Source organism: Xiphophorus hellerii, chromosome 5, assembly GCF_003331165.1.
Source record: "Xiphophorus hellerii strain 12219 chromosome 5, Xiphophorus_hellerii-4.1, whole genome shotgun sequence".
NCBI lineage: Eukaryota > Metazoa > Chordata > Actinopteri > Cyprinodontiformes > Poeciliidae > Xiphophorus > Xiphophorus hellerii.
Genome location: NC_045676.1, coordinates 4,736,442 through 4,754,018, shown reverse-complemented (window position 1 = coordinate 4,754,018; position 17,577 = coordinate 4,736,442). Strand labels below are relative to the sequence as shown.

Below are 17,577 nucleotides of genomic sequence, written 5' to 3'. Positions count from 1 at the left end.
ATTTAATTAAATGTCTGTTTGTGAAAGTTCTGCAGGAGTTTGTGTACAGAATAAAAAACAATGAAGATAAAACACATCCCTGAGGAGACCCAGCGCTGGTAATTGTTTTTTCACAGAGTTTTGAACCTAAGGCTGGACAATAAATCAATAGCAGTATGTACTGCAAGAGACACACACATAATCAATTCAATAATTTCACTAAATTCTGATCCAGGACTGCATGGCATTCTGGGGGATGTAGGCAGAGGAAAGGCTTTAGCTGCTCAACCTCTCTCTGCCAGCTAAGCTAGGTTGGTGGCATCAACTAACTCACTCTATCTTTGGTTGTTTAGCAACAATCTGTTGAATAACTTGTGCAGCAGCAGTTTAGGGTTCAGCCATCATGCCTCATAACCTCTTAAAAATAAAAAACAACAGCGTGGAGCAAACGGAGAAAAATATGTCCAACATCTCGAGAGGAAACTGCATCAAACAGGGAAGGTCATGTCACTAGTTTGGTAGTATTTAAGAGATATAAAACAAAACCTTAATCAATAATCATCGATATCAACTGATATAAACCTGTTATTGTCCAACCCATATATATATACAGCTCTGGTAAAAATTAAGAGATCACTTAACATGATCAGTTTCTTTGATTTTAGGTATATGTTTGAGTAAAATGAACTTTCTTCTTTTATTCTATGAAATACTGACAACATGTTTCCAAAATTCCAAGCAAAAACTTAGTATTTATTTGCAGAAAATGAGAAATGGTCAAAAATAACGACAAAGATGCAGTGCTTTCAGACCTCAAATAATGCAAAGAAAACAAGTTCATATTCATTTAAAGACAACAATACTAATGTTTTAGCTCAGGAAAAGTTAAGAAATTTATATTTAGTGGAATAACCATGAGGTTACCGATTCAGATATCTGAGGTTCAGTATTGGCCGATCCCAATCCGATACAGAAAAACAGCTGAAATGACCTAAAACATTTATTTTTTAAAACACAGACATAAATGTACTTAATTTCAAATTGATTTTGTAACTCTGGACCAGTTCAGCACCCTTTAATAAATCAACAGCTTCACAAGATTGGTCAAACATGTAAAAACAACTTTAATTTGTTCAGTCAGTGCAATAAGGAGGATAACAGCCAAAGTACAATAAATAATCAAGAAATTGACAAAAACAACAAGTTGACTATTTTAGCGAAACATGTAAAAAATAAATAGAAAAAAAAACCTTCTTTCAAATGGTTCAGAAAGTGCAGTTGGGAATTCTAAATAACATAAAATAATTAATAAAGCATAGAATTTGACTGAATGTGGATTGGGTACATTGTCACAATACCAGACCTAGAATTTGTTTTAAATTTGGGAACAAAACAGATATTAATATCATCTCTAGAAATAGAGATAATATTTAGAAGAATAATGTGTACATTAAATTGCAAGTATAAAATCTGATATTGTAATCCTAAAAATCAATTTTCTTCATTTTCCTAGAGTAAGACTGAAAAAGTAACTCTTGCCTGTAACCCTGCCACTTGCAGGATTGATAGGCAAATGCATATATTCAGAGGTAAACAGGCTGCGTGAGTGCATGCAAACAGTGAATAAATAAACAAATTCTCTCCCTCTCAGATACACCCACTGCTGAACGCACATCCATCCAAAGCGGCACAGTTTGACTAGGCCTCTTCAAGTGTGTTTCACTCTGACAGTAATTGACAAGACTCACAGGAGTGAGCAAATTCAGTTGACATGGAAAGCTTTGGAGTTTTTCAGAATTCCCATCCTGGCCTATCCAAGTGCATGTGTTTCTATGTGAGCAGGAGGGAGGTGGGGAAGGATATGGCTCCGTTGTGTTTCCTGTGTCGCAGTTTACTGTTTTTTAGAGCAAGAAAAATGGGCTTATGTAACGGTCATGTGATTTAGCCAGAAATAGTGGTGGGGCTACAGCTGCTGCCTCTCCTCCTGCAGCTCGGTTCCTTGGCTTTTGGCAGCAGCCAGACAGACACACTGCGCACTGCTCCTGCTAGCTCAGAAAACAACTTCTGCTCCGTCCTGTACACAAAAAGCATAAATCCCATGATGTAGATTGTAAGGATAAGTCACAGAATGTCTTCTTTGCAGATAACTGCAAGTAAACAAACAAACATGCTCATACATGACATTCAGTCAGTGTGAAAATCTTGTAAGTTATGAAATAAGCATACAGGAAGGTACTTATGAGCATGGACACATTTATACAACATTATATTAACACAATGTCAACTAAAAGCCTGGGGAAAGTAAACATTGCATTGGGGGTCACTGAGGTCACAATGCCTCTGCGTGTCATTCAGTCTGAGCCAGCGCTGTGTTGTTTTTTGAATGTATGTTTTATTTCAAATATAAAAAAATATCTATACATGTGTGTGTGTCTTCGTGCATGTGTGCATTTGTGAGTGAATGACTGTGTTTGTGCATAGGCAGGAGCATGCCTGTGTGTGGGTGTACGGTGCTCAGAGGCTGGCGGACGTGTGGGAAAAAAGGGATTGAGACGCAGTTATAGAGGAGAAGACGAGTGAAAAGAGGAGGAGGAGGAGGGGAGCTGTACAGTGAAGAGCTAGTGGAGCGGAAGGAAGCACTCTGCAATGGGAGATCATTGGGTTTCGCTAAGGGCTAGGCAGGAGGCAGGAGGGATTCTCGCCATGTTAGCATCACTGTCAGAAATAGCCGAGCTGCAGCCAGTGCCCTGCTTCCACCAAATCCCTCATGCTATTTACTGTACAATGCACTAACAGTCATATATGGTTGATAGCACGAGAAAAATAACTAATTCATTTCATTTTCACCAGGATGTTTATGAATTTTCAGATAATTTACTTCTTTTTAAAAATTATTATTCAAGGTGATTCTTCTCCATGATTGTCAAATACCATTTTTTTTTTTCTTTGATGCATCATGTGAGGCTCCAAATTCATAAGGTCTGTTTATGCTTTCAGGTCAGCACAACTACCTGTGCGCTGGCAGAAATGACTGCATCATTGATAAGATCCGAAGGAAAAACTGCCCAGCCTGTCGTGTACGGAAGTGTCTTCAGGCTGGGATGAACCTTGGAGGTGAGCTGCTTGAAATTCCAGATTTGCTCTGTCACATGTCAACACCTGAGGAAGCGTGAGTCTGTTTATAGGGAGTGATAGATTTGGAAAAGTAGGTCTGGCTGTAGTCACAGGAGGCCTAGAGATGCTGAGTCATTAGATGTTCATGAGTTTAAATCGCGTCTACTGTATTTCATGTTCTGATGAAGGCTCAGTGTTGTGTTTTAGTCAAAATTACACTGCTTGAAAAGAGTCCTATGATGGTGTGTTGGGGCCATAGAAAGAAAAATGAATAAAATTATGAGAACAAAGTCATAATATTACAAGAAAGACGTCATAATATTACAAGAACAAAGTCTTGCGATAATAAAGTTTAAATAATAGAAGAATATAGTTACAATATAAGAATAAAGTCATAAAATTTCAAGAATAAAGTTGTAAAATCATGACTTTATTTCAACTTTATTCTCGTATTTTTCTACTTTATTCTTACATTTTTATGACGTTATTCTTGTACGACTTTATTCTTGCAATTTTATGTTTTCTATTTTCTTAGCGTGGCCCTATTACTCTGTCGTAGTACTGGGAGGGAATTAGAAAAAAATCTGTTTATTTTACTGTTGCAGCTGCAATTACGTTTAAATAAACATTTGGTAAAATATTACAATAATCCATTTAACTGTAGTAGTGAATGGATTTGATTTTTTTTATACTAATGCCAAGTAGACAAACTCACTTCTTTTCTGGTACACAGCTCTGTTTTTGTTGCTCTATAATATTCTCACTTGTTAAAGTCTCTCAAAAGGCTCTAATAATAGTGTAACTCTTTCTCTTTACCTCCATGGAGAGTCTTTCTTTAATAAAACACATCCAATAAGGTTGGCATTCGAGTATAAGCGAGACAATCCCTTCAGGATTTTGCAATTTATTGTGATTTTTTTTGCAATCAAAATCACTGATTTTGCAGTGATATATTAGAAATACGACTAAACCTATTCCAAAATCTACATAAAGAAGAAAAAGGATGAGCAAAATAAATAAATAAATTTTATTCTTTAAAGAATAGCTGGATTTCTGTTACCATATCGATCTATTACTTGATATCAAGTCAAGTTGAGGGAGCGGTGTAGTAAAAGTAAGAAATACTGCCACCTGCAGTCTCTTAAATTTTGTTGTTTTTTACAATTTTGCGGAAAATTAGCAATAAACTCATATTAGCATCCATTGGCGTGGAAAAATTTGGGAATTTGTTGATTTTGTGTGAATTTCTGAGATCATGGAATCGTGAAAAACTGGAGAGATTGACTGGGAGATAAATGGAAAAAAAGAGAAAAAAACACTGGTCATAATCAAGCAGTAAGAAATACTGAGCATCCTCCCAAACAAAGAATTAAAAAAATAAAAATAGGCACTTTTTAGAGGAATCTTTCTAGAGTAGATTTACCAATAATGACTCTAGAAAACCTAAACCATCTTAAAGCTATTAGTTATTGTACACAAAGAAAGAAGAGTGTTAAAGTGGGTTCTGAAGCAGAAAACCAATACCAACAACATGATCGGTTTCAATGTTGTCCCAGTCAGTCATAAAAGAGCTTTTGTAATTAATGTTAAACATGCAACAGGGTCAGAAGTAACAATTATTTAACAATTAAACTGAGCACTTTGAAATGCCTTGCTGCTGAAATGTGCTATACAAATAAAATTTGATTTGATGATTATCAGATGGCAGTATATCGCTAGAGTTCTCCTGGTATTATACCACCAGTCACTGTTTGAACGTTCAGGAACTACCAATAATAAAATATTTCATAATTTAACTCTCATGATTAAGAATAAAGTCTGAATAACAACACATGACTGCTGAGTTAAATAAACACAAGACACAGAGGTCAGTTTCCAACTGAGGTGATAGATGATGATAAAACAGGAGCTGATGAAACGTATGAGTCATTATGAAAGCTTAAAGCGGATGATGAATGTGTCTATATTCCATCAGTTTAGCAGCTTTTTAGTCCATTGAATAGGTTTCAAGTTGCAAATAAAGAGATAAACAAACTAGAAATCTCAACAAAGTTTTTGTAATAATATATATTGTGATTACTGCAGCAGTTAAAAAGTTGAATGAGAAATAGTAATGTGCTCAAATAGGTTTTTATTTATTTATATTTTTATTGTAAAAAAAAAAAAAAAATCTAACTCAGACTTATGGTGGATATAAAGCATCTCCTAAATGTCTGGTATGTTTTTTTGTGTGTTTGTTTTTTATTTTGAGATTTTAACCAGGTCTGGACATTCAGGATTATTGGAAATCCTTCTCTAGCTGTGACATTCCTCACAGTGAAACAAACTCACTTTGTCTCATACGTGAAAAGTAATCAGTGAAACAATCACATTACCATTACACTTAAAGACCAAAATACTACTCATTTATTATACCTGTAGTATAAAATGTGTGAGTGCCAGAATTGCACAGTTCCTCCACTGATTTATTTGGTGTGTGTATTTTATTGATACACGATAACAGAGCTTAAACTTAATAAATTCAATTATGGAGCAAAATAGAGTTCAAAATATATTGAAAACTTATGTACTTTATTCATGAGCTGACATTAAAATAGATAATTAATTTGACTCCAGGGGATTTAATATAAGCTTTTTTATTGATAATTTTAACAAGCTAATGTTCTTGTTAATAAGAGCTGGAAAATACGTGCGGAGTGAAAGTCGAGATTCAGCTATTGTTGCATTTTATGAATATATTTTCCAAAAAAAAATATTTTCAAATATGACCAGGCTGTCCATAAAATCACATGAGTTCAAGCAAAACTGAATTATTTTAAGAAACATTGAATCCTTTCCTGGAATATGTACTTTATGTGATAAGTAAAATTAAAAAGTTCCACAAAAAAAAGTCATGTTTATTGATATTTGGATGTTTCTTTTTACGTCTCTGCTTGCTAAACAGCTGTGATCTCATAATTCCAGATTAAAGCTGGAGTATGTAACAGTTATAAAAAATATTCTTTTAAATATTTGTTGAAACTGTTACCATGTCATGACACTAAGGTATGAACATAAATAATCTATGAAAAAAATCAAGCTCCTCTAACTTCTCCCAGTGCTAACTAGAAACAACCAATCAGAGCTAGGAGGTGGGTCTTAGCGCTGTCAATCATGCTGGTGTGCAGCTTCTTCCCATGTAGCAGATCCTGTAATGAATACTAAGCTAGTTAGCATGGCCAATGGTGACAGATAAACAGTTTTCCTGTTACGAAAGTTGTTTCTCCACCATTAGCACAGTTACAATTAGAACAGCGAGTACATGAGGATGACTGACAGCGCAAAGACATTACTCCTGTCTCTGATTTGTTGTTTTTGATCAGGAGCTGTGCATTTCTGGAGATCGATCTATTTGCAGTTTATCTCATTACAAACTGTCACAAAACAAATATGTAAAAAAAAAAAAAGATTTTATAAAAGTTACACACTGCAGTAGCCATAAATTCTCCGTTAATATGGTTGTTTTGTTCCCCACAGCACGGAAGTCTAAAAAGTTAAAACTGAAGGGAGTTAACGAGGACCTGCAGAGCTCCAAAGATGCCCAGATTGCCACAGGTGGCGTTGGAGGCGGCTACCTGTCCTCAGAGAAGGAGCTGAGTGCCAGCGCTGCCAATGCCCTGGTGCCCCACGGGCCTGGGGTGGTCACACCTTTTCTGCCGCCCTCCATCTGCAGCGTGCTGGAGCTGATCGAGCCCGAAGAGGTGTACTCTGGCTATGACAACGCACAGCCGGACACAACTGACCACCTGCTGTCCAGTCTCAACCGCCTGGCTGGAAAGCAGATGGTACGCATGGTGAAGTGGGCCAAAGTACTTCCAGGTTAGTGACCAGCAGAGGTCTAAATGCTGCTTTTGTGCAGGGATTAGAAAAAAAGACTCAAGAAGTGCTCAAAGATATTTTTAGAAAATCTCCCAATTTGATGTATTTAGATTTTTTTTTAAACAAATACATGCAGATTTTGGATTATAGGACGATTTAGATGCATTTAATAAATGTGTTCTAAAAATATTTCCCCAAGAGGGGAAAAATGTTATCGATCCTGATTAAAATGTGCCATTGAAGCTGCAGTATGTAACTTTTATTAAAAAAATTACTTTTTCCATATTTGTTGAAACTGTCACCAATTCGTGACAGTTTGTTATAAGACAGATAATCTGTGAAAAAAATCAAGTTCCTCTATCTTTTAGTACTAACTAGAAATAACCAATCATAGCCAGGAGGAGGGTCATAGTGCTGTCAGTCACCCTCTGTGTGGCGCTGCTCATCCTCCTTTCCCTCCCCCGTTTGCTTTCTGCTATGCAGAGAATGTCATAAATATTAAAAATAGCTGGCATGGCCATTGATAACGGCAAATAAACGGTTTTCCTGTAACAGTAGGTTGGTTCTGCCTTTAATTGAGCAGTAAGTACATGAAGTTGATTGACAGCGCTAAGACCCTCCTCCTGGCTCTGATTGGTTGTTTTGGGGTCGGGAACATTGCATTTCTTCAGATAACAATAGCAGCTCAGGGAGGAGATGAATAAGATCAAATTTTTCCCCAGATTATTTGTCTCATATCATACTGCCATGACATGGTGACAGTTTCAGCAAATATGTAAAAACATATTCTTTCTAAAAGTTACATACTGCAGCTTTATACCTGATTAACATTGGCTCATGAAATTAAATAGTTTATTGCTACTATTAAAGCGTGAAATTACTTTTTTTATGAATCCATCAAATAAAGAAATCATATAAGAGATAAAAAGTCTTACCTTCTTAGGTAACTTTGGGATTGCAAGATCCCAAAGTTCAATATATTTTATTGGGATGTGATACAGAGGCAGATATAGGCAAACTATTAAATAATTGTAAAGTGGAAGGAAAATAATGCATTGTATTTAAGTGCTTCCACAAAGAAAAGTCTTAAGTAGTTTGACATGCATTGCGTCGATCCCTCCTGAGCCAATACTTTGTGGAAACAACCTTTGTTTCTGATGCAGCTCTACGTATTTCAGACTGCATCTTTACCAGCTTTGAAAATTGAGACTGAAATGTTTTGGCCATTTCTCTTTGCAAAACAGCTCAATCTCAGTCAGAGTGCATGAAGAGCATTTGTTATCAGAGATTTCAATGTTGCCAGAGCTCCTCCATGGGATTTAGGTCTTCTAATACATTAATAAATATTGACCTAAACCATTATTTCAAGCTCTTCCCCAAAGCATGCTGCTGCCACCACCATGGTTCACTAGGGAGAAGTGTTAGTTTTCTACCAGACGTTGCATTTTGCACGTAGGCCAAACAAATCAGTGCTGGACTCATGTGACCAGACCCTCTTCTTCTTCTTCTTTTACATATTGACTGTGTCACCCACAGTATATTGCTTATATACAACAAAAGCTGTGTTTCCATCAGCATTTTTTCGGTGTATTTTGAAGTATCGCATTAGAAAAGCATGAGAAAAAAACTTTCTCAATTCCGCAAAAGGTTTTAATGCTCACTTCAGGGTTTGTTTTGGCTTTTTTGAAAAAGAGTTGATGCGCTAAAGGGGAAAGTTATTGAATAATCTCGAACATTTACCTCACATGATTGATCAGATGTTTCTGCTGTAAGAATCATTAGAATTTAATTTCTTTCTATACATCTCCAGACAGTATTATAATTACAACTTGTCCAATAGCTAAACATTGCTGAAAACCTCTCTCCATATTTCTGTAATGTGTGGTTCATGCTGAACCACTACTTCCTGTTTATTAGAGTCATCCGAAACATAAACATCTGAAGAAATTACGCCTTACCTGGTTGATTCACTCCAAGCCAGTAGATGGAAATACACTTAATTTGCAATTTCTTCTCTTTTTCCCTTTTGTCCATCCATCCATCTTCTTCCGCTTATCCGGGGTCGGGTCGCGGGGGTAGCAGCTTCAGAAGGGAGGCCCAGACTTCCCTCACCCCAGCCAGTTGTTCCAGCTCCTCCGGGGGGATTCCGAGGCGTTCCCAGGCCAACCGAGAGACATAGTCCCTCCAGCGTGTCCTGGGTCTTCCCCGGGGCCTCCTCCCGGTGGGACGTGCCCGGAACACCTCACCAGGGAGGCGTCCAGGAGGCATCCTGACCAGATGCCCGAGCCACCTCAACTGGCTCCTCTCGACGTGAAGGAGCAGCGGCTCTACTCTGAGTCCCTCCCGGATGACTGAGCTTCTCACCCTATCTATAAGGGAGAGTCCAGACAACCTATGGAGAAAACCCATTTCGGCCGCTTGTATCCGCGATCTTGTTCTTTTGGTCATGACCCAAAGCTCATGACCATAGATGAGGGTGGGAACGTAGATCGACAGGTAAATTGAGAGCTTCGCTTTTTGGCTCAGCTCTCTCTTCACCACGACGGACCGGTACAGCGCCCGCTTGACGGCAGACGCTGCGCCAATCCGCCTGTCGATCTCCCGCTCCCTTCTTCCTTCATTCGTGAACAAGATCCCGAGATACTTGAACTCCTCCACTTGGGGCAGGACATCCCCCCTGACCCGGAGAAGGCACTCTACCCTTTTCCGGCTCAAGTCCATGGCCTCGGATTTGTAGGCACTGATCCTCATCCCAGCCGCTTCACACTCAACTGCGAACTGCTCCAGCAAGAGTTGCAGATAACAACCTGATGAAGCCAATAGGACCACATCATCCGCAAAAAGCAGAAATGCGATCCTAAGGCCACCAAAAAGGATTCCCTCAACACCTTGGCTGCACCTAGAAATTCTGTCCATAAAAGTGATGAACAGAATCGGTGACTAAGGGCAGCCCTGGCGGAGTCCAACTCTCACCGGAAACGAGCCCGACTTACTGCCGGCAATGCGGACCAGACTCTGACACCAGTTATACAGGGACCTGACAGCCCGTATCAAAGGGCCCAGTGCCCCATACTCCCGGAGAACCCCCCACAGAGCTCCCCGAGGGACACGGTCGAACGCCTTCTCCAAGTCCACAAAACACATGTAGACTGGTTGGGCGAAATCCTGTGCACCCTCCAGGACCCTGCCGAGGGTGTAGAGCTGGTCCAGTGTTCCACGACCAGGACAAAAACCACACTGCTCTTCCTGAATCTGAGGTTCGACTATCCGACGGACCCTCCTCTCCAGGACCCCTGAATAGACCTTGCCAGGGAGGCTTAAGAGTGTGACCCCATTGTAATTGGAGCACACCCTCCGGTCCCCCTTTTTGAACAGGGGGACCACCACCCCAGTCTGCCAATCCAGGGGAACTGCCCCCGATGTCCATGTGATATTGCAGAGTTGTGTCAGAGAAAACACAATCCTACAACATTGAGAGCCTTAAGGAACTCCGGGCGGATCTCATCCACCCCCGGGGCCCTGCCACCGAGGAGCTTTTTAACCACCTCGGCGACCTCGTCACCAGAGATTAGAGAGCCCAACCCAGAATCCCCAGGTTCAGCTTCCTCAATGGAAGGCATGTTGGTGGGATTGAGGAGGTCTTTGAAGTATTCTGCCCACAGACCTACAACGTCCCGAGTTGAGGTCAGCAGCACACCATCCCCACTATAAACAGTGTTGGTGCTGTACTGCTTCCCCCCCCTGAGACGCCGGATGGTGGACCAGAATCGCCTCGAAGCCATACGGAAGTCTTTCTCCATGGCCTCTCCAAACTCCTCCCACGCCCGAGTTTTTGCCTCAGCAACCACCCGGGCCACATGCCGCTTCACCTGCCAGTACCCATCAGCTGCTTCCGGAGTCCCCCAGGCCAAAAAGGCCTGATAGGACTCCTTCTTCAGCCTGACGGCATCCCTCACCGAAGGTGTCCACCAACGGGTTCGAGGGTTGCTGCCGCGACTGGCACCGACAACCTTGTGGCCACAGCCCCGATAGGCCGCCTCGACATTGGAGGCATGGAACATGGTCCACTCAGACTCAATGTCCCCCACCTCCCCCGGAACGTGTTTGAAGTTCTGCCGGAGATTTTAGTAAAAGCTCCGCCTCACAGGGGATTCTGCCAGTTGTTCCCAGCAGACCCTCACAACACGTTTGGGCCTGCCAGGTCTGACCAGCATCCTCCCCCACCACCGGAGCCAACTCACCACCAGGTAGTGGTCAGTGGACAGCTCCGCACCTCTCTTCACCCGAGTGTCCAAGACATACGGCCGCAGATCCGATGAAACGATGACAAAGTCGATCATCGAACTGCGGCCTAGGGTGTTCTGGTGCCAAGTGCACATATTGACACCCTTATGCCTGAACATGGTGTTCGTTATGGCTAATCCGTGACAAGCATAGAAGTCCAACAACAGAACACCGCTCGAGTTCAGATGGGGCTGGCCGTTCCTCCCAACCACGCCCCTCCAGGTCTCACTGCCATTGCCCACGTGAGCATTGAAGTCCCCCAGCAGAACAAGGCAGTCCCCAGGATGGGCACTCTCCAGGACCCCCTCTAAGAACTCCAAGAAGGGTGGGTAATGTAATCTGAACTGTTGTTCGGCCCATAAGCACAAACGACAGTCAGGACCTGTCCCCCCACCCGTAGGCGGAGGGAGGCTACCCTCTCGTCCACCCATCACACACTGCACCCGACCCTTTGGCCCCTCTCACGGATGGTGGGCCCATGGGAGGGGGGACCAATGTTTCCTCTTCAGGCTAAGCCCAGCCAGGCTCCATGGGAAAAAGCCCGGCCACCAGGCGCTCGCCATCATGTCCTCCCTCCAGACCTGGCTCCAGAGTGGGGCCCCAGTGACCCGCGTCCGGGCGAGGGAACACGAAGTCCAATGTTGCCGTTCGCCATCAAGGTCTTCGGGCTGCGCTTTGTCTGGTCCCTCACTAAGGACCTGTCTGACTTGGATGACCCTACCAGGGGCATGAAGCCTCAGACAGCATAGCTCCTACAATCATTGGGGCATTCAAACCCCTCCACCACGATAAGGTGGCAGCCCAAAGAGAGACTTTTCCTTTTTGTGACATTTTAAAAGTCTGCTCAAAATTTGGTGACTTATAAAGGTGAAAAGATGGACTGAATTTTGTTTACGGGTATCCATTTAAAAGGAACTGTCTTTTGGAAATCATGTATTATTTTCCTTCCAAGTCATAATTATGCACCACTTCATATTGGTCTATAATTTAAAGTCTCTCTAAATTACTTTTGGGTTTGTGGTGATAATGTGATAAAATGCAGAAAACTTGAAAACTTTTGCATCTCTGTATAAAAAATAAAATTCCCAGATCTTTTCTCGTTATCGATTAAAGATGCAGCACTGCTAGTTTTGTCAGAGCCCACAATTTCAATTTTGAATATTAGGTCAGGAAAATATTCTTCAAAGGCTCAACAAGATTATAAATGAATCCTATTTTACCGTTAAATAGAATCAGGATTAGGCTTTCCAAACAGAACTCATTTACATGACCATTGTCTGTGTGGAAGATCTTATTCAATTTTATGGATAAAACCGCAACCTAGAATGAGAAAAATGTTTGGAAAGAGATAAACATATTCTTCTAAAATCCCAGTCAGTGGCATAAGTATGGAAAGGTGCATCACAGGTAGGTCTTCGAGCATGTTTAATTTGCTGTATTGCAAATATTTGATACCTCCAACGGTGTCTGCTTGCTATATCCGGAAGTATAAATAGAAGCCAGACAGAAGGGTCAAAATGAGTACCTTCGACTTTCAGATATGCCACAGTCTGCCCTCGGTTCAGAGAGAGCAGACTCTCTGCCCTCTCCTCAAACACAGAGGAGCATGAACCAGTTATGTCATTGCCAACAATGTGTGTTTCTCCTACACTCAATCTGTTCAGGATTTTAGTGCTGCATTATTGAAAATCCAGCTGCTTTTTAAAACTGTTACACTTTCTACACTTCAAGAAAAATTTGAAAGTAATAATTTTAAATGCCTTCAAGCCATTCGACAAACCTTTTTCACAAACCCCCTCAAATAAATGCAGATTGTCACATAATTAGATGGAAATATTCCCTCAGCCACTATAAGTCACTTGTGCGTCCTCAGTTGGCCTATGTTTCTGCATGAGAAGGAGATCCTTGCCAGAGTTTGATTGAGAGTTTGGCAACTTTCCTCTTTGACTATTTTTGGAGCTTCATACACAAAGCGCCAATAACCAGAGGCCTTGTGGGATTTGCATAAAAAAAAGAATGGGTGAATACTTGTCACTGGGTATCTTGTCAAAGCAAACGCTGGTACACTTTAGCAAAGATAAACAGTGTGTAATGCAGTAACTTCCATAAACACACATACAAAACTGTGTATTAAATTAGGTTTTCCAAATGTTTTAAACTCATTTTTAAGTGATTTCTGCTTCCTTTAAACGAGACGTTGCCCTATGATGTGTGTATTATGGTGTTTGTGTGCTAGGTTTCCGGGGCCTGCCCATTGAGGACCAAATCACCCTGATCCAGTACTCATGGATGTGTCTGTCCTCCTTCTGCCTCAGTTGGCGCTCCTACAAACACACCAATGGTCAGATGCTCTACTTTGCCCCAGATCTCATCTTCAACGAGTAGGACCACACTTTTATTTTGTTGTTGTTTGTTTTAGAAAATAAATCTCAACAATTACGTGGGGAATTGGTAATGATTTCCGCTGTAATTTACTTTTATCTCTTAAAAAGACAGTTTGCAGATCCAGAGCCTTTGATGGTCTCATGTTGGAATAACTCCAAATTATTCCCTGTAGGATGTGCAATTCGCCAAGTCAATCCACTGTCCACTGAGCATTAGAGTCCTGAGCAAACTCAATTAAGAGGTATTAGACATTAAGGGCATTAGAGTTGGCAGCACTGAGACCCATTTGACCTTGTATGCTGATGACCTTCGAGACGAGCCAGACGTTTCTGTCCTTATCCTGCTGTACTGTAAATCAATTTATTACTATACAATAAATGAGGAAAACACTTAATGTTTTTTTCAACAAATTTATCTTTTCTGAGATTATATATTACAGTTTAAACATTCACATTAAATGCAGAGCTGTAAAAAAAAGCATTTGCCTTTTAATGATTTCTTTTGTTAAAGCTCCTCAAACAAATTTTAAAACAAGACTAATATAAACTGACAAAAAGTAGCACATTTTAAATTATTGTTTTATTTATTAATGGGCTCCATTTTTCTGGCCACACTCAGGCCTGATTATTGATTGATGTCCTGTGTGCTTTCTGACTAAATTAGGCAAAATCAGCAACAGTTAGCAAAACTCAACAACTATAAAAATAACAACCTGAATCCTGCCCCTCGTAAAATAACATTGAAACACTTTTTGTGTTATTAACAGGCAGTGCACTGCAAAATTCACCAAATCTTACAAAGTATTTTTGTATAGTCTCTCGTGCAAATATCTTAGAATACTAGAAAAAGGACAAAACTAACTTGCAAATAACTTTTTAGCAAGTTATATGTACATATAGAATTTATGAAAAAATGAAAGTTACATTGGCAGATTATTTAACTTATAACAAGATGTTTTTCCCATGTTAGAAGTGAAATAATCTGCCAGTGGAAGTAATACTTTACCATCAATACTAAGGAATTATTTAGTTAAAACAAGTTTCCTGTAAGCTAGTTGTGTCTTATTTCAAGTGTACTAAACTAGACCAAAAATACTCTGTACGATTTTGTGTTTGTGCAGTGCAAGTGTCAATATGGCTGATTTTAGTGCTTTAGCATTAGTTTCTGCTATATACCATGTTGGTATAGCACTCTAGCATTAGCAGAACTAAGGTTTATGATTAGTTCTTTAGGGTTAGCACAGCTAACTTGTTATCAAATTCTGGTAAAGAAATATGGTCATAGATTTAATTCTGCTTTATTATAATTAATCAATATATATTCTCCATCAATCAAAAAGTGAGATTCAATTTTAAAAATCTAGTTAATTAACTAACATTAATTAAGCCACACTTCCCAATCCTGTATCCCTGAGAGGAACTTTAGTCCAACAAATTAAGATAATCTGAAGCTTAAAGAGCATAAAAGTTACCAGTTGGAGGTACATTATATCCCTTTTACTTGTATTAGATTATTTGTTTACACCTTTGTGTTATTTATTTATTATATAAGTCTTAACTTTATCAGTGGTCACATTCTGAGGTTCCCTCCAGAACCATGGATGAAAATTTTTCATGGAAAGTGTTCAGATCAACATGAGTCAGTGATTATTGTAAAGCACTGAAAGCAAAGAAAGAATCATGCAACTTTACAGAAAAATTTAAAATTTAGAAACATTTGCTCTTTTTTGATGGTTAAATCTTTACTGGTGAAGATGATCAAAGCGTCTGAACAATAGGCTCCTTAATATGTGTTAATTGTGTGAAGAGGGGGGTTAAAAGCTGCCGTTAGTGAGCCTTTAATCTGGTGATCATTTAAATGTTATGGAATGGATCAAAATGCAGAATAGTAACCTCTGCAGGCTGAAGAGGAGGCTCAGTCTGGGTCATGTTTAAAAGCTCCAGCTAATAGCTTGTGTAAGTCAATGTCAATGGGTCAGTTTGTCCCAGATAAATGAAACAAAAAGAAGTGGCAGAGCAAACATTGCTGTAAAACACGCCCACAAACTGTATGCCTTTGTTTCTATCACTGTGTGAATTATTACAGCAGTTGTTTTCCACACTAGAGCGTCTCTGTTCACTTGATTCTCAGTTATTTGCCAAGTCAACCACAGTTCATTAAGAGTTTTGCGGCATTCTGTCAGATGACTTAACAAACATTCATGCTATGTTCTAAAATGCTTCCAAGCATTGTTCCTCCAGGCTTTCTGAAGATTTTTAGAGTTTTTGATTAAAATGCAACAATATTTTTCATTAATTTTTTGTCCAGTACCTGACCATTATTTTAGGGAATTTATTTATTTATTTTTTTTTTTGCATTGCTGGTGTTGCTTAATCTTTTATTTTATTCTATGTCTATTGGACCTGAAAAGAGTCTCCTGCTGCTGCAGAGGTGTAACTGCTCACGGCAATACGAGAGTCCAGAATTCCAATAAAACAAAAGAAGTATCAGATCCAATCTAATATTCTTGAAAAAACAAATTGTAGCAGTTTTGATTTAACTGCTAAGAAAATTCACTCAATACTTTGTGGAATTGTTTAATAGATTAAATTATTTCTTGAGTGAGTGGGAAGAGAGAGGAAAGTATTCCAGCTGGGAAAATAAAAAGCTGGGATTGTGCAGAATCACATTTTTAAACATGTAGTGCACAATATTCAGTCATAGCATAAAAAAAGAACTACAAAACAGTTAAATTACCAAAAAAGTAAAAAATATATCTATATATTGTGGTATTCAAGATAGTTTAATACTTCAGCAAATTAAAGATATAATATTTTCTAGTTGCAGTTAATTTTTGGTAATAAAAATATGTGAAATTAAGCAACTCTTATGATTTAAACTGACTCATTTCACTCATTTTGTGAAATGAGTCAGATTCTCTCCTCATTCAACTTCATTGAATGTGATCGTGTGCCTGAGCTTTTATCTATAGATGTGTGCAGAACCACCTGTTCTCTTATAGCGAGTCAGTCTCACTCTGCAGATAATATTTATAATATAATATCTATTTGCAGAGTGGAGAGGACATGCAGGCTGGATGCTGAGAGCTACATGGTTTCTGTTTAACCAAACTGGATTTCACTGCTTTCTTTAATTCTTTGACGTTGATGCTGATTAATGTGCAGCAGAGTTTTTCAGGTCACTCATAGCTTTAGTCAAACATTGGGCCAAAGTGAGTCTGTAATTTGGCTAAACCCACTTAGTCTGCTGGTAAGAGAATAATGTCCACTTGTCTTTACAAACTTTCATTCGCATTGGCTCTGGGCTATAAGGCAATTCCTTTAACAGGCGATCCATTTAATTGTTAGACTGAAATCTATATTTGATGGAGCATAAGTAAAAAATAATCAGATCATCCTTTCACATTAAACTCAAAGGAAGACTGCATTGTTTGTTTTTGTCTCTAATTTCCATTGCACAATATTCTTTTAACTTTTAACTGGCTGATATATGTGTTTAAAAGAAAGAGCAAATCTCTGCTAAAACAAAGAAAACAATCAGGTCTGCCTGGCCACTGGTTTGGTTTTAAGCATAATGTTTCTAATTTCAGTATAATTGCACTGACAAGCAATGAAAAAAATCCAACATGATTTTATTATATTCTAGGCTATTTACAGTGCTAGCCTCATTTATGCCATTAAAATGAATGCAGTTTTATTATTATTCTCTAGTTTTTAGTTATTAAACTTGCTATTTGCTTTACATTTATTAGAAGAATAGAATAGGATGCAGATCCATGCAAAGCTAAATGTGCAAAAAAAATAATAATAATAAACTATACAGTAAGCATAAAACTGCAATACTATGCAGTCATTAGTTGCAATTTTAGTTCCTTGATTTGACAATATCCTGAATAGGATAATTAAAGGGAAACAAGTACCTTGTAACCAATTTTATTCTCTTTTTTTTTTACTTTAA

General features: G+C 39.2%; 1 protein-coding gene across 1 annotated transcript in view; it reads left to right on the top strand.

The window, feature by feature from the left end:
- The window catches only part of nr3c2 (nuclear receptor subfamily 3, group C, member 2), a 104,061-nt gene that overhangs the window by 63,046 nt on the left and 23,438 nt on the right, over positions 1-17,577 (top strand). The window contains exons 4-6 of the mRNA XM_032562544.1: positions 2,977-3,093; positions 6,610-6,951; positions 13,472-13,616. Of these exons, the coding sequence (XP_032418435.1) occupies positions 2,977-3,093; positions 6,610-6,951; positions 13,472-13,616 (604 nt within the window). The remainder of the gene's footprint in view (positions 1-2,976; positions 3,094-6,609; positions 6,952-13,471; positions 13,617-17,577) is intronic.